General features: G+C 48.5%; 1 protein-coding gene across 1 annotated transcript in view; it reads left to right on the top strand.

Moving 5' to 3' along the window:
* The window catches only part of NXN (nucleoredoxin), a 45,837-nt gene that overhangs the window by 18,514 nt on the left and 9,742 nt on the right, over nucleotides 1-17,581 (top strand). The window contains exons 2-5 of the mRNA XM_062507203.1: nucleotides 14,720-14,837; nucleotides 16,225-16,358; nucleotides 16,699-16,799; nucleotides 17,206-17,312. Of these exons, the coding sequence (XP_062363187.1) occupies nucleotides 14,720-14,837; nucleotides 16,225-16,358; nucleotides 16,699-16,799; nucleotides 17,206-17,312 (460 nt within the window). The remainder of the gene's footprint in view (nucleotides 1-14,719; nucleotides 14,838-16,224; nucleotides 16,359-16,698; nucleotides 16,800-17,205; nucleotides 17,313-17,581) is intronic.

Genomic DNA, 17,581 nt, shown 5'->3' with positions numbered 1-17,581 from the left:
TGCCTGGTATGGGAGTGGGAAGCAGAAATCCTGCAAACAGGTTTGTATCTGCATGAAGCTTGCATAACTGAGGAGCCATCTATATCCTAGAAGAGGCTTTATTTATTCCTTGGAATCCTGAGTTTTTAGAGCATGTGTTGACCATGCAAACTCTCAGCTTTGCCATAAATCTGTGTTTTGGCAATGCTTGTCCAAATGCCATATTATCCAGAAAGGAGTAGATAGGGGATTAGAGCAGAATCCTTTGCTATTTATGGACTCTCTTGGGGAATACATTGTATTATTCTTTTGAATGGGCTAAAAGGTAACCACAACAACCCAAAGCTGCAGGTGCTAAATGTTCCCTGTAGATCTGCAGTGGGCAGGGAGGGGGATATTTCAGCTTGAAGATCTGAAATAGCCTTGTTCTGACTTTTAACCATCTGCCACCTGTTGAATCCCTGGGATTTGGAACAGAATCTGGGACTTGTGCTTATTTATTTGTTTGTTTGTTAGTTTATTTTACAAATGGGCTGGCTTTGGAGCTTTAAATCTCTCCTTTCCTAAGCAAGCACAGAGTTGAAAAAACATTAATTTTGTATAGTCTGTGGAAGCATCTTTCTTGCAAAAGTTGCTCATCCTTTCCCCTCAGCTTCGGAACTGCCGTAACCAATGCGGGTCCCCCGTATCCGGGTGTCCCTGTTGGCATGGAAAAGGAGGAGCAGGCTGGGTGCCAGGCTGCCAGACGGAGTCTGGAAATGTTCAGCAAAGCTGCTGGCTCAGCTGAAGGCTGTCCTGACACCCTTCAGCAAACTGAGCAGCAAGAACTTAGCCGAGAAGGGCTTTTCTTGTCCTTTTGAAGTTGTCAGTAATCCAAAGCGCCGCCAGTTCTGTGCCCAGAATTTATTGTGTCAGGCTCCAGCTCTGCCCAGTGGAGGGAGGAACTGCTCAGCCTTCAGGAGAAAGCACAGAAGACCCAATCTAGCTGTGTTAGAGCTACTGTAGAAGGTTCTGTGCAGGTGGATCTCTTCTTTTGGCTGCTTCCTGGCCTGACTGCGCACCTGGACCCTCACACACCTCTTCCTTTGCCCACCACCTTGAAAACCACGTGTGTAGTTTATAACGTGCAGAGCAAACGCCATAAACTTCATAACTTGAAGACAAAACTTTTCTGTAGGATTGCAAACCTGCCACTGGTTTGGTTTCTCAGAGTTTGGGAATTCCCTGGGTTTGGGTGTTTATCCTGGCTGCCCAACCCCAGGCAGCCCCTGGGGTGTTGTGTCTGCAAGGGAGCCAAGGTGTGCTCCTTTCTTATTCAGTGGTGGGGGAGAGCAGTGCAAAGACTGAAGTGCAGGTTTCTTTTTCAAAACTCTTGGTTTTTATTAGGAGCAGCAGGTTTTTTTTTTTGTGGAGAAGGAAGTATCTGCTTCGTGAAGGGCTTAAGATAGCTCATTTTTCTGTGTGCTCACTGAGAAACAACAAATATCAGGAGCAAATGCATGGCCAGGGCTGCCTTCTCCTTTATGTGCCTGTTTAACTGAATAATATGCGTGGCCTTGCCTTTGTGTTTACCTTAGGGTTTGTTATGACATTGAAGATGGATTTTTCCTGGCTCTTGCACACACAGCATGTAAAGCCAACACAGCCCAGCACACGGGCAGTGTGTGAAGCCTGATGCAACCTGGGAACTCAGGCTGTGCTTGGATGCACCCCATTGACAGCAGCTTTGATGATCCTAGTGGGTCCCTTCCAGCTCAGGATATTCCATGATTCTGTTCTATGATTCATTGCTCAGTTGCACCTCTCAGGCTCGGAAGCTCATCTTTTCTCATGCTTGTAGCCACTTGCACTGCTTGTCAAGCACAGGGGCTTGTTTCAGATTGTTTTTTTCTGGAAACAGGGATATTTGGGAGAAAAGAGGCCTTTGAGGTATTTGTGTCTTCAGCTGTGGACCTGGTGAGTTCTTGGTAGCTGTGGGGAAGGAGTGTGTCTGCATCTACACCTGGTTTTGCTGTCTCCTTTTAGTACAAAATAGTTGCCTCCTAATCTTGGGATAATTTTTGTACAAACTTTTCCTCAGTTCTCAGTTTCTGAGCCCTTAGTTCTTACCTAGGGAATTGGAGTTTTTTCCTTCTGTGCATCATAATTCCTGGGAGATTATGTAATTTATCAAGGCTGGCTTGTCAGGAGAGACTTGGAATAAAAGCCTTTGTAGTGTTCTGCTTAGCTGGCTGTATAAACATGAAAGTACCAGGTTTTTAACTGGCTTGCTCACATGGCTATGCTCTGCAAAGCTTTAGCCAAAACACTCCTCTAGATAAAAGGATGCTGAGAAAGTCCAGGTCGGGCAGAGTTTGTCTGAGAAGGGGTGTAACACTGATCTTTGGTTTAGTTTTATTTCTTGTAACCTCTCAGTAAGAGCAGGGAATGAGGATAAATTGTTTTCATCTCTTGGTGGTCAAAGATGAAGATGGATGAGGCAGTGGGTTGCCTGGAAGAAGCTGGCTGTGTAAGATCCTGGATGTGACTCCTTCTCTTGGATCAAGCTGACTTTGTGCTTTCTGCTTCCCAGGCACACTTCCCCACACTCCTCCTTAAATATCTGAGCTGGTGAGTGATTGCCTTGAGTTTTCTGAGGTCTTTGAACTAAAATAAATGAGAAGGGCTCTGGGAATGAGGCTTCCCATCAGTCACTTGCCTTTCACCTCTGAGCACAGGAGTTTGAATCAGGTGTGGCATTAAATGCACAGGGTTTGGTGCCCCTAAGGTCACATCCTGCTAAGCCTCTCCTGGGTGATTGGGAGGCCCCTGGCACCTTCTGCAGTGCTCTCTTGATGTTTTCATTTTGTTAATAAGCGTCTGAAGAAGATGCTTGTTGGGTCTGGATAGGGGTTACAGGTCTGGGACTGGACTGATGATGGTCTCTCGTGTTCTGCTCTGAATGCTCAAGCACCGATGTGGAAGGAATATTGGAGAAATACCCAAGTTTTGGGGCTCCCCGAGGTGCTGCAGTAGCTGGAGTTTTTGAATCCCCAAGAGAATTCCCTACAAAACACATGACTGCTGTTTGCTGCTGTTGGAACAGACAGCCCCTGGTTGGCATCTTTCATGCTGTCACTAAGTGGGGACCAAAGCTTGAAGGGGTATTTTTACCCTCTGTATCTCAAGCCAAGGGTTTTGGGGAGGGGAGGTGGTAGTCAGGCAGGACCCTGGGCACTGGTGCTTGGCAGGGTGGCTGCCTTCCTTCTTTTCCTGCCCTTTGATGTGCTATGGGATATGTAATGAGCATCTGCCCTCTAAGAGAAAACAGATTTGAGTTGTGAAGTTGAAAAAAGAGGGAGCAATTTTGTTTAATCATTTTCACACGGATCCACAGGCGTTTCTGTAAGAGGGAGCCGCATCTGGTTCAAGGGCAGCCTTGGCTGCTTTGAGCTCTCCTGCAGCTTCTGCACTCTCAGGCAGAGATTGATGTTCCAGATGCTGTTCTCAGCAATCAGATAAATGATGTGATTATTTAGACTTTTCATTTTTTAAAGGGGGGGGGGGGGGAAGTAGATTATACTTTTTAAGATCATCTGAAGTATCAAAGATCTGCAAGCAAGGGGTTTTTTGTTTAGTTTGTTTCCCAGATTAGGGCCCTGCAAATTATTTCCCTGGTTATGAACACCAGTAAGAAAGCAGGAGGTGAGCTGCCTGCCTTGGTACTACATTCCCTTCAGCTTCTAGCCACTGCAAGAAATACAGGATTTCTTATTCCAAACACAGAATATTTGTTTAAGGAGAAAGTACTTAAATGCTGTAATGCCCCTGTGCCCTGCAAGCTGCACTGGCTGTCCTGGTGTGTGCTTTGGGCTGTCTCCAAACTTGTTTGTGTGTGTGGGAAAATTACTGAGTGACAGGGAAAGTGCTGGAAAGCTTTGGGGATTTGATTTAAATCTGATGAAAATCAAGGCTGTTGCCTGTTCTCCTGTGCCAGCACCCATTGGGGTGGCTGTAAAAACGGCTGCTGTGAGTTTGTTGCTGTGGTTTTCCATCCCCAGGCTTGTGATTTACCCATTTCCATCCATCCAGCATCAGTGCTCTCCCAGAGCCCTGTGGTGGTCGATGTGTTGCTTTGGAGGATTTCACTTGCCAAAGTCCCTTGATTTGGCAGGAGCTCTCCAGGAGTCCCACGGGAATGAGAGCCCACTGTCCCAACCTTTATCTGCTGCCTTGGCATGATGAGCTTTAATCTTGGAGATCACAAAAGCTGTGGTTCCTTGGGAGGCTGAGGCAATGTTTGGCTCCTGGCATACCCTGGGGCTGTCCTGGGATGAAAGTCTCTGATGGTGATCAGTGAAAGCTGTTCACCAACAGGAGCAGCAGCATCTTGTCCATCTCAGGGTGAGTTTGGCCTCTGGGATGGAGCCTGAGCTTGGCTTTTGCTGACAGGAGAATGTGGTGTCTGAGCAGACCTAAGGTCTAGGCCAAGGTAGGTGTTGCATGTTAATTTTCTCCTGATCAGGTTCTGCTCACAGCATGAGATACAGAAAAAAAAAAAAAATCCCACAAAGTAAGCCAGAATTAAGCCGCAGGTTTTGTTCTCATTAGTGTAAAATCAGAAAATCTGGTGTTTCTGATGCCTCTAAGGAGAGAGGGAGAATTAACTCCCGGTGAATGTAAGCAGAGGATACTTAAAAGGCAAATTGTTCACATACTTTCTTTAAAATTTGCATGAGTGTAGCAAAAGGTCATCACAACTGCAGTCTCCTCCTCAGATCCTGCCTGCCGGTGGCTGATTGCAAGAGCCTGTTGCTAAGTGTTCCTGGAAACAGAATAAAGATGAAGCAAGATAATTGAAAAAAAGGAGGGAGAGGGAGAGGAGGGGAAAAGCTTGGAGCTCGCAGCGGAACCGCAGGGCTGCCAAACCAGATGAGTGTGTTGGAGTTTGACTCGGTGGCTGGGTTCAATCAGTTCTGACCCAGGGGTGGGGAAGGGGTGACTGAGCCTGAAACTTCATGGCAGATCCTTGGAAAAAGTCACTTGGCCACAAGTGGATGATTTGCTTGCATTTCCTGTGGTTCATCCAATTCCAAACATGTTGCTTCCTAGCACTGAGGTTGAAGTGGGGATGGGAAGATAGACTGTACTCCCACAGTGCTTTTCCTGGATAAAATCTCTGTTCTTGCAGCATGGATTTAGTTACCCTGGGATCATCTTCTGGACAATTCAATAATCATGGAAAGCAACAGGATGAAACAAGAATGCAAGCAGACAAATCCAGAGCTTGACTAAGGCAGAAAGCCTTCAACTCCAGGTGACTTGAGGGCTGTTATCTTGTCCATCTCAAGTCAGGCAACTCTCTTAGGAAACAACTGATGGTGGTTTTGTATGTTGCAGAATCAAATAAACTCCAGTACAGCTCCTTTTTATTGCTGAAAAGACAAGGAAGCAAAACTTCCCGTTTAACTTTGGTCTTTCTCTAGTTGAAGCTCTTGTAAAAACACCAGGCTTTCTCCAACTCTATGAATCCATTTCCTGGAAACAGTTCTAGTAACTGTTTAGGAGTGATTTTTATCATCCCAGAGCATTTTACAAACTGAATATAGTAACAGCTGAAATACAGCCCCATCTGAGGAGGGTCACTGCCAGCGCACAGAAGTTTTCGGTGTGCTATAAAAGAACACACAATTTGCTTTTTCTTTGCACCCAATCTCCCTTACTCTCACCAAAAACATGAGGGAACCCTCCTGCCACCCAGCCCTCTGTGTCACCTCCTGCTTTGCTCTTGACTCGGAGACTCAGTGGCAGAGCTGCTGCTGGGTATCCTCGGCTCTCTGAATCCTGTGGTCTCTGAGCCTCCCCCTCCAGCTGGGGCTGGCTGTCAGCAGAGGGAATTAATGTGCTGCATCTTATCTAACATTTTGAACACCCCCATGGGATTCACGTTTCATCAGGTCCTGGCAGCAGCTCCTTGTTTCTCCACGACTGTCTGCGCCATGCTGGTGGTGGCAGGAGGGATAAGGTGGCCAAGGCTCTCACCAGTGTCCTGCCTTCATCCATATGCTGGCTACAGGCTCTTGGCTCTTTGAGAAACTATATTTTCTGACTTTCATCAGTGGAGCTTTTGATGTTGCTACTGATTTTTCACTGTTTGTGTTCATCTTCTTAACTGGTTTGGCTGCTGTACGATGCCTTAAAACGAGGAGGAGGGAGTTGCAGGCTGCTGTCCCATTCCTCCCCGTGGAGCTGGGGCCTCTCGTGGCTCGGTGCTGGGTTTCGGGGACAGATCAGGTTCCCTCACTTGCCCTGCACCTGGCCCACCATGTGTGTGTGTCATAAAGCACTCAGCCCTGTCTGCTGGCCCCATACTGGCTGTCCCTCCCCTTCCTCTGTGCCCAGCCCATACCACGACTCTGCTCCTTTTCCTGTCCCTCCCTTCCCTGTTCCCCAGCTTTGCTGGAGCACGGTGTGATGGAAAAGCTGCTCTGCAAAGGAATGGGTGAAGAAATGACTTCTCCAACTTCCTACCTGCAGGTTTGTGGTGCAGTTGATGTGTTGGTGCATCTGAGCTCTGGGCAGCTTTGTTCTGCCCTGGTTTTTAACGTGTGCAGGTGATTAGTGCTGCATCTGTCCATCCCTCACTCATGCTCTTCCCCACAGGGCACCCAGTGCTGGCTCAGGCCAGCACATCTCTGGGGTTCAGTTGTGCTGCTGAAGTGTGATAGGAGGGCACACAAGCACTAAAAGCACATCTTCATCATCGTCAGTGGTTTTGCCCAGAGCAGGTTTGGTGGTGTGATGTTTGCTGAGGGTGTTCTTGGGGCTCCAAAGGAGAAATCCCCATGAGTGCTGTAGCTGCTCCAGGTCAGCACAGGCTGTAGGATCCCTTCCATCCCAAAAGCCGAGGAGGAGCTGGATAACTCAGAGCTGTCATTGGCAGGGATTGCTCTTTCCAGCTGGAGCTTGAGAGCACCTGGCTCTGGTTAGTTCCTGGCATATTTTGTTCTGTGGTTACGGAGTGAATCCCTTGAGCTGTGCTGCCCTCCCCAGCTGTGAGCGGAGCCTGTTGCATGCAAAGCCCAGAGCTGCCCCCGCAGCCAGGGCTGTGGTTGTGGCCTTTGCAGCTCTGCAGCTGTGTCACCTTTGCATGAAAATCCTCCTCGGGCTGCAAACCGGGAGTGCTGCCAGATGAGACTCAATGCTGTGGGCTCTGAGACACCGAGATGTTTGCAGCTGTAGGGAGGACCAGACCAACCAATGCACCCTCTGCTGAGATGAGCTGGAGAAAAGTAGCTGCTTTTAAGCATTCTGAGTGCTTGCAGTGATGCAAGAGCTGTGTTGAGTGGAGGTTTTTGTAAGGAAGCATCACAGTGATGAGATGGACCAAGCTATTGCATTTCAAAAGGTGCTGTGGAAAAGCAGATTTCCCATCCACCCAGTGGTTACCTCAGCAGCAGTGGTCATCGAGAGGGTATCTGAGATGTCCTGATAGTTTTACAGGAATCTTTTGTGTAGCTGGTCCGGGGATGTCCTGGTGCTGCCTTGTAACTGCTTGGGAGGCTCCTGGCTGTGGCATCCTGGAGCCCTCACTCCCCAGGGTGTGTTACAGTGCTAACAAATACTCCATTGTTTTCCAGGATTTTGTTGGTCTGATTGTGTAAGGTTCTCTCTCAGATTAACCACTGAAAACAAAACAGAAACCCTACTAATACCTCATTGTGTGCATTAAACAAAAAAAAACCAAAACAAACGACTATTTCCCTGCTGATTTAAAAGGCTTTTGTGTTTGGTGGGAACTCTTGTCTAAACTCAAGGATTTTCAGAAGTGTTTGTTTCTGAATGATACAGGATTGCAAGGTGTTTGACCTTGAGATTACTGCTAGCACTCAAGTGAACAGTAGCAGCAAAGGCAGTGGGTAGGAAACCCATGTTCTGGCAGCTATCCCACTTCCAGTGACAGATGAGACATGGGACCAAGGGAGGCCCTGAACTCCAATTCAACATCCCGGACTCCCACCCCACCCCTTGCTTTTCATATAAACAAATGGAAAAATATCCCTTTCCCATAGAGAGACAGAAATTATTATTTTTTCTTACTGCCTTTGTGTTTACACAGCTATTTCTTACTCAGTGTTAATCATTTGGGGGTGTAATTTATAGGAGCTATGGATAATACAGTTCTGTATGTGTCTTAAATTTTTCCCACGTACACTTTAACTCCCACTCCCCTCACTGCAATTTGTGTGTTTGCAGAAAGAAAAGATACATTAAATACCTCACTCATGTGCAAGCCCTCTTTTCAGAGGTAAAGCAAGGTGTGCACATGGGAAAAGAAAAAAACCCTTTATTGGAAATGCATGGAGATGCATTGCCTAGTTCTGGGTGCAATGCTGCATCCTTAAATTCTGCATCATCTTTGGGCTATTGAATACAATTTGAGAAACACTTGAAAAAAAGATGTTTATGAAGAACATCCTCATAGTGTTGATAGACCAGCCTGTCTGGTGGCATCCTCCCTGCTTGATTTCCTGCCAGTGTTGTTATCTGTATGTTTAGTCAAATGCTGCTTCCTCCTGATGCTGGGATCAAATCAAGCTGCCATCCCAGCACCTCTTTGAAACCTGCACATGTAAAACAACCCGGCCAGCTCCCATGGCCCTGGGGCTTTGCTCTCCATACATCATGTTAACTGCTCTTCAGCTCTGCTCAAATTAAATGTTTTCCTATCAGATGTGGGCTGTGGAGGATCCAGCTTGTCAGCCTGCGTGTGTGTCAGGGAGAGAGGAGGCAGCTTGTGCTCAGAGCCAGCCACACGCTGCCTTGCCCTCCAACAAAAGATTCAGCTCACAGTCCCTTGGATGGCACAGCCTGGGGAATTGTAAGGAGCACCAGCCAGCATTGGGGAAACAGGGTGGTGAGGGAAGAAGATGAGAGGAAATGCCAGGACAAGTAGTTGGGCTGGCCCAGGTCCCTCATCCCAGGCCTTTGGCTGTGGAGCTCCTCGGGGGAACAAAGACCAGCCCTTGGCTGCCGTGCCAGAACCCCACGGAGAGGATTTCCTTCTGCTTTGCCTCCAAACCTGCTGCTGCTGTGTTCCTGGTCAGGAAGAACAAAAGACCAGGGTCTCTCCTGTTCCCCAGCAGCTGTGGGGCGATGTGGGCAGCCACAGGCTGGGCCATGCTGTGCCAGTCTCCTGCTGTGGAGCCGCAGCAAGGAGAAGATGGAAGTGACAAGCAGAACTTTTGGGTTGATTTTTTTTTTTTTTTTTTTTAGGTTTTTGCTTGCACTGAGTCATATTGCTGGAATGTCCACAGCAGGTGCTGCCGGGCTGAGTGGCAGGGGAAATTGGTGCTAAGGTTGGTTTTTACTGGGCTTTCAGCCATTGCAGGCAGTGCACATGGAGGGGAGCCATGGGGTCCGTATGGACCAGCAGCCCCAGTGCCCTGCGCTGTCCGTCTCAGCTGTTCACATCAATCTTGTTTATTACAATTCCAAATCCTCCCTCCTCAGCTCATTAACGTTCCCGCAGCAGACATCTCTCTCACCATTGTATTTTGTAATTAGATTTTGATTTGCTTTCAGAGAGAAGCAACAGCACAATGGACATTAATTTATCCCAAGCCTCGCTCGATCTCCTCCGTGTCACAAGGTCAGACCTTGGCGTGCACCATCTGGTCTCCCCCCCACTACTTGGCTGCGTGCAGTTCCCTCACCATGTTCCCCTTCTGCTCAGGGGCTTCCCTGATGCACGAAGGAAAAGGAGCAGTGAGGGAGGGCTGGAAGAGGAGCTTTTACCCAAGCTGAGCTTGAATCGCAGGGACAGGCGTGAACTAGATTTAAATCGACAGGGAGAGGGAGCAGCCTGTTGTCTGCAGAGCCTGGGTGGCCCCTGGTGCTTGTAAACCCTTTAAGGCACGACGTAAAAGCTGCAGTTTAACACTGTCAGTGAGTGAGGACAGAGGGGTTCCCGCAGGGCCAGAGCACTGGGTATGGCCATGGATATCTCAGCCTGGAGCTGCTCTGTGCAGCAGAGCTGGGCATTGAGCTCTGCTGGTCCCTGCAGCCCTGGACCAAGGACACTTCTCCACCTGGGAGCTGCTCATGTGTTCCTCAGCCAGACTTCATGTTTTGGCCTGTGGCTCCTGAATGAGACCAGCAAGAGCTGAGCCCATGCTGTAATGGAAACCCCCCTGTGATCTCACATGTTCACTCATGGGGCTCTTGGAAGGTGGATCTTTCCAATGCCTCACCAGAATTCTCCAGAGCCTTGTGGGTATTGCTTCTAAGAGCGTATTTTAAGAAAAATGGCTTTACGTTTGTTTTAGTACAAAGCAGCAGCCATCCACAGCAGGAATATGTTTGTTTTATTGCTGCCTTTGAGTATTTAAACTGGCTTTGTCTTCTCTCCCTGATCAGGATGGAAGTGCGGGTTGCAAGATGAGTAGAGACCACATCTGCCCTCTGCATCCCTGGCAGAGTCAGCTCCATATGCTGTGGAAGAGGGAAGTGTGAGCTTTTATGATCCAGTTTCACACAACAGCAGAGAAATGCAGCCTCCAAGGAGGGTGGGAGGACCACTTTCCCAGCAGCCAGGGCTCAGTGCACTGCAGGCAGTTGTGCTTTATCTCTGCCAGCATTCACCGCTGCAGCTCAGGATTTATGTGAGCGAGTGAATGCGACCAGGACTGATAAATCAATCAGCACAACCAAAAATAGCACCCGGCAGCTGTTGGAAGTGGGGGATCCCTTCCCCAGCAGAATGAGCAGAGCAGAGGGGATTTCATCCTCCCCGGCCGGGTGCCAGCCCTGTGCAGAAACAGCCCTGGGCTGCTGGGGAGACCTCTCAGCTGACACCTTTATCTGGAAAAATTACTGTGGCTGTCTGCAAATGTCTCCCCAGCCTCTCAGCTAGGAATTCTCAGTCATCAGGATGAGGGGGATAATGGAGCCAGTGCTGGTGAGGAGAGCAGCCTTGTGCTGCTGCATTGTTGATGTCTGGGGATCGCCTCAGCCCTCAGGTCGAGTGATCTCTGAAAGCCTCTCACAGCTGGCTGTGATGGAGTCATGGAGAGGGACCAGAGTTTGTGGTTTCCAGGACATCTTGGTGATGCTTTTGTGCAGGGATAAAGTTACTGGAGGAATCTGGTGACTGGTTTTTCCACTGGACGGCTGCACTAAACCACCTGCACAGGAGCCAGGGAGGTTTCTGTAAGTCTGCTCAGCCTGCACAGAGTCTTGTGAGAGGCTGTATTTCCTCACTCCTTCTCCAGTGGGTGTCCTGGGGTGAGCAGTGACTGTAGCAGGCCTGAACCAGGAGCGAAGGGCGCTGCAAGAGGATCAGCTGCTTTCAGGCTGAATAGGCTGTAGATTATTTCCACATCTGTGTTAGCTTTGGCTTGATCCCACAGATTTGCAACAGCTGTTGGGAAGCAGAGCAGAGATCCCCTCTTTAAATGGATGATCAAATCCTTAGAGTGTGTGGAGTATGTTATTTCTATGTCATCCTCTTCACGGCAGGAAAAACAGCTTTTCAGAGTTGCTGAGGCAGCACTCTGCCCTGCTGCCTGAGCTATCATCCCATCAACCCACAGTCTCACAGCAAGTTGTAATTTGCTTTCTGCATCCCACACCCAGCCTGACACAGAATCCTTTGTGAGGTGTATGGTTGTGCAGGTACCCATACCAGGGATGCCTTTTTTGTCCTGATTTCCCTTTCTGCAGGGACCACAAGCAGTGGGTGTAAGCTGAGCCTGTCCCCTTTGCAGAACCTTCACATGTGCAAATCCATGGCATTTTCCCCTGAGGAAAGCTAACTAGCACAATGACTTGCCACAAGACAGGTTGGGTCATCCCAGTGGTTTTAGGTGGAGATCAGCTGTCCTTACTGGAAGCTGTAGTTTAGGTGCAAAATAGTGGCACAGTGTGGGAATCTCATGGGGAGTTGTCTTTAGCTTGGCTAAAATGAACCAGCCCATTTCCTCTCAAGGTTCTGCTCTTTCAGGTCAGACCTGCAGCAAAAAGAGCCTTCAGGCTTCTTTCCCAAATGTCTTGACAGGCTCTGGAAAGGCTGGAATCCGGCTGATGAGGGCCAGGGTGGTGGGAATTGTGGTAGATCCTGGCACTCCTCCTGCAGCACGTGCATTTCTCATTCCCCATCAGCTTTCCTGGTGCACAGGGGAGTCATCAAACCAAACTGCTCCCACTTTAAACAGCCCATTCCTGGATGGAATTAATATGGTTAGTGCATCGAGACCACTGACTTCTCATTCAGGGCTTTTATAGCAGGCTTCAAATGGCAACCCAGTTCCAGTTGCTTTATATGCAATTGTTGTGTTTGTTCATAGTGTTGTGTGATGCATATCAGTGATAACCCAGGCAGCAAATCTTTTAAGAATAGAAAGTGCTCCTCAGCCTGAATGAAGCTCTGAAACTTGGTTTGGTGTTACCTGGGCTAGTGGGTTGTGTCCGGGAGCTTTTGCAGGGTAAAACCTTTCCATTTGGATTGCTTTTTCTCACTCACCCAAGGTGTGACTGAGTGTGACATGATGTTCTTTGGGTTCAGGTCCCAGAGCTCAGTGATGGACGTGCTCCCCCAGCAGCAACAGATGTCATGTTGACCTCTTTTGATGCTTTTTGACCCTTTTGACATACACCTGGCTTTAGGCTTGCTTGTGACATTCTCCTATGGACCCTCCCTGATGTCTGAGAAGTGGCAACTCCTGATTTCATGGGGACAGAGTGTCTGGACTGCAGATTGCCTGTGCCATCAATGTCTGGGAAGCCAAGAGCAGTACCTGCATTTTTGGGTCCAGTGGGGCCTGATGATTTACACATCTTGAGAAGACCCAGACCAGCTGCTGGCAAGAGTTGCCACATGTGCTGGACCTCAGACTGCCTGGAGCCAGCCATGCCACGCTTGCTCCAGTGCTTTCAGCAGGTTTGGTTTGCTGTTACCCCTTATCTGGGGTGTTCCAGCCCCATCCCTCTGAGCACAGCAAGTCCTTGCGGCCTCTTGGCTCCAAAGTGCAGACCTTGCTGCTTCCCCAGCCAAGCAAAACTGCCAGGACCCACCGTGATGCCCCGGGGGAGCTGCTTCTGTATACAAAGGACTTGGCAAAATGAAGTGTAATGTAAGCAACTATTTAAAGAGAACGATCCGATTGCTAGTTGTAATTTCCTTATTGTTTGCAGCACCCTGTTAAATGCCTGTGATCCTTATAAAGAGCTTCCCCCCACCCTTTAAACTTCACAGCAGTGGATTTTACCTTCTGTGGTTTGAACACTTGAACACGGTCATTGTGAGGGGGCTGGTTTGCACTGAGTACAGTTTCTTCATTCTTTTCATGCCCAAGGCCATTTGGTTTGTGATTCCATTAATATGTCTGTTGGAAATGGAAGGCTGCTGGGTAGGACACAAAACCTTACCTTTCTCTATAGCCCCAGATCATTCCCATCTCAGGAAATGGGATTGCCTCTCTTTGCAAATCAAGGACAGCGGAGTTCTTCCTCTGGGAACATGTGGGTGAAGTTTCTCTGAGATACTGGTGGAAGCAGCAGCACATCGTGTGATGGTTTCTCTGGCTCTCATACTGGCTGGCACTGGTGGGCCCCTTCTGTGCTTCTCCAGTGCCTGAGTTTTATTCTCAGAACTGAAGCACATTGTAAACACACAGAGCCCAAGGGGCTTTGCAGAGCGGAGCTTGATGTTAGGGGAAGGTGGAGATTAGTTCCCTTCCTCATTTGGCTCTTGGTTATGGTTTGGCTTTTGTTTGAGAGTTTGATAATTCACCACTGGGCTGTTTAGGTTGAAATGCTTGGAGAAATGGAAGGAAAATGAGGTGATGGCTGCAGTTCCTCGTGCATGGCAGGGAGAGCAGCTCTGCCAGCCCACACCTGCAGGCTGGGCTGTGCCAGCAGCTGTTGTGGTCCTGTTCCTCCTCATGCCAGCCAGCTGCTGTACGTGAATTGAGCTCTAAATTGTCCTGTGCCAGAAGCATATCCTGGGGAATGTGAGCCCAGGAGTGTGTGACACCCAGAGGGCTCTGTCACTGATGTTGTGCAGAGCTCTGAGCTCGCTGCAAATTGTAGTGACCAGCAGACAGGCCCATCCAGACTGGGATGCCCAAAATGTGGCCATCAGCCTGCAAAGCTGGCAGTGCAGGATGGATGAGCTGGGCCCACAGGCTGATGTCAAAGCCCTTAATCAGCTCTTGGGAACAAACCTGGGAAGCCCCAGTTGCACAAAATATTTTTTTTTGTGTGTTGGCCTTGTGCTCAGCCTGGCTGTGTCTTGGCAGGGGTTGCTGGTTTGTTTAATGAACATGGAAGTGGGAGGGGAGGAAACAGCCAGGGAAGCATTACAAATTGCTTCAGAGCAGTGGCATTAAAAGTATTTGTGCTTACCATGTCTCCTAAACAAAGAGCTCAAAGCACGGCAAGTATTATCCCCATTTTACTTGCAAAGAGGTAAAAGCAGGAGGAGGAGGAGAAGCTTTGCCTGTGCTCCTGGGTAAGCCCACAGCAGGTGTGAAGCACTGGAGTCTCACCTGAGGTCCTGAGGGGATGGTGGTGATGGTGAGGGTCTCTCTGGGTAATGACCCAACAGCTCTTCCTCACATTCACACTCATCCATGAAGCTCCAGCTCTGTTTCTTTGCTCGCCTCTGACCTCTGCTCTGAAAGATGCTAATGCTCCAAAATCTTCCTGTTCACAAAGCCAAGTTTACCTTCCTTATCTCCTCTTCCAATCTCTTTTACAGCTGAAGCTGTGGAACAAGTACAGAGTTTCCAACATTCCTTCCCTAATATTTATTGATGCCTCCACTGGGAAGGTGGTTTGCAGGAACGGCCTCCTGGTCATCCGAGATGACCCTGAAGGTAAGACCTGGATCCTCTGTGCCACAGAAACATGGACACACAGCTGCCTTTTCACCTCAGTTCATTCTGAATGGCCTGGGGGGAGGGAACAAAGAACTATTGTCATACTTAACTATACAAAGTACTGTGCTATTTTCGGAGTAATATTTTCTGCATCATTCCTGCCAGATCTTGTGTTTTGGTTTTGCTTACTGAAAAGAACAAAGAATTTCCCTCCAGGATTTTTGTCTGGAGTGCTAATGAGGAAAAGGTTAGGCTAACTGAAACATGAAGTTTAGATTTTTCCCTAATGGAGGCACATGAACAGACAGAATGATGGCTCAGACCTTCCATGCCTTGGGAACAGAATCCTTCCAGAATACTGAGTGGGACTTTTATCACTGACATCACACTCAGATTAATGCATTTCCCATTATTTAGAAATTAAACATTTTCTGTTTAATTTCTAAATAATGTTACTATTCTCCCTTGCTGAGGTTTGCTGTGTTGGGAGTTGGTGTTAAATTTATCTTCCTCCAATTTGGAAAAAACTCAAATGAGCCAAATTGGAAAAAAACCCAAAACCCAAATGTACCCTTACTCACAGACCCTGCAAACCCATCAGTCATCTGTAGTTGTCCATCCATTTCTTTTATTACTGGCTCATTGTTTCTTGGTGCAGTAAATACTGACAGAATCTTTAATTCAGTGGCAGGAGCTGTACAGCAGGAACATGTTGTGGCCTGAGCCATCTGTGATGTTTCCTCCTCTCTGGCTGAACACATGGATTGATTGCTCTGGGAGCTGGCAGCAGATGATTCAGAGCATGTTTGTGTGTACACACACAGCTTGCTTTGGGGTGCAGAGGGTTACTGTAAGATATATATATAGATATAGAAATAAAAACACCATCTTTTACATATATATAGCTAAGGTTTAAAAATAAAGACATGTATGGATATGTGTAAAAATATATGGTTAGTATGGTTAGTATAAAGGACAGATTCTGACTGCATTCCTGAGCATGTACCACCTTGCCCTCTCTTGCTAAAATAAACACTCTTGATAAGAAAAAGATGCCTTATCAGACACAAAACCAGAGCAGGCTTTGTCAAGCTGAAGATTCTGTGACATGGGTGCAGCCTGCCTGAGAGAAAGAGGTGACCCTGGCTGCAGTGCAGAGCTTGGCTTTCTCACCTCAGGGCAGGGGTCTGGTGGTACCTGACAGCTGAGGAGTTCTGCACCCTCTTAGATGGGAATAAACCCCCGTAGGGTTCCTCAGACAGGACCCCCTGTATCCTGAAGATGGGATGTTTTTTTCTAGTGAAACTCTGTGAAACTGTAAAAGCTGCATGCACATGTTACTGTCTTGTGTCTTCTTTCCACCCCTCTCCTGACCCCTTCCCAGGTCTGGAGTTCCCTTGGGGGCCAAGACCCTTCAGTGAAGTTGTTGCTGGGCCTCTGCTAAGGAACAATGGGCAGACACTGGACAGCAGTGCCTTGGAGGGCTCTCACGTCGGGGTCTATTTCTCTGCACACTGGGTGAGTAGCAGGTGCTGTGCAGAGCAGTTGGAGTGGGCTCAGGGAGAATAAAGACCCTGGGCTGGTTGGTGCTGAAGAATTTAAGGTGCTTTGATCATCAGCATTGCAGTGGCCTGTCATCCTCAACTGGCCCTGTAAGGGGGAGAGCGGTCAGATTTTAAAAATGGAAGAGGTTTTGTTGGTAACTTACAGACCATAAACCCCAGCCACGTTCAGGCACTGCAGCAAGGATGAGGTCACACCAGTTCATGGTCACTGGGTCACCTGGGCCTGCTGGGTGTGGGTCTGTGTGTCTCCTGTGAGGAGGAGACAATGTCCTCCTTATGTTTGTGTTTTGCAGTGCCCACCTTGCCGAAGCCTCACGAGGGTGTTGGTGGAGTCCTACAGGAAAATCAAGGAGGCAGGCCAGAAGTTTGAGATCCTCTTTGTTAGTGCAGACAGGTGAGGCAGCACTTGACACCCTGTGCAGGCAGAGCAGCTTGGTTCTGGCACCAGAAAACTGCCTGAGTCCTTTCCCTGTGCCCAGTGGGGAAGTGCAGAGTGGGGTCAGCAAGAGCAGGTCTGTGCTTCCTTCACTTTGTGTCTTGTGGCTCTGGAGTCTGAAGGATGCTCAAGCTGCTGCTGTCACCATGGGTTGTCATTCAGATACCCTGGAGAATTCAAAATATTTTACTGGGGAAAAATACACCGTGGACTTCTTCATGAAGGACTGGGGGCTTTAAATTTGGTCTGACTCTCTCCCAAGTGATGGCTTTTGATGGGAGGGATAAAGGGCTTTGCAGGCCAGGTTGTTAATGAAGAAGGAGCCTGGAGGCTCTGCATGCCATGCCCTGTTCCCCTGGCACAGGTCAGAGGACTCCTTCAAGCAGTACTTCAGTGAGATGCCCTGGGTGGCCGTGCCCTACGCTGATGAGGCCAGACGGTCACGCTTGAACCGACTCTACGGCATCCAAGGTAGGAAAGGCCACACTGAGGCACAGATCTTCTTTCCCCCCACCCCCCCTTTTTTTTGTTGAGTATTTTTAATGTCTCCTCTTGTTTAACTAAACCAAGAAAACAGCAAGGCAAATCAGAGTGCCCCAGGCAGAGCAGCTTCATGTTTCTGCTCTCCACAAACTCACATTCCTACCACCTGCCAGGCAGGCTGTTAGTTGAAACAGGACTTCCATAAACAACCTAATTCTTCCTGGAAACTTGGACGCTGTTTTTGGCTTGGATGTTTT

Source organism: Cinclus cinclus, chromosome 22 (genome assembly GCF_963662255.1).
Source record: "Cinclus cinclus chromosome 22, bCinCin1.1, whole genome shotgun sequence".
NCBI classification, from domain to species: domain Eukaryota; kingdom Metazoa; phylum Chordata; class Aves; order Passeriformes; family Cinclidae; genus Cinclus; species Cinclus cinclus.
Note: the sequence above shows the minus strand (reverse complement) of the source record. Positions and strands in the feature narration are given on the sequence as shown.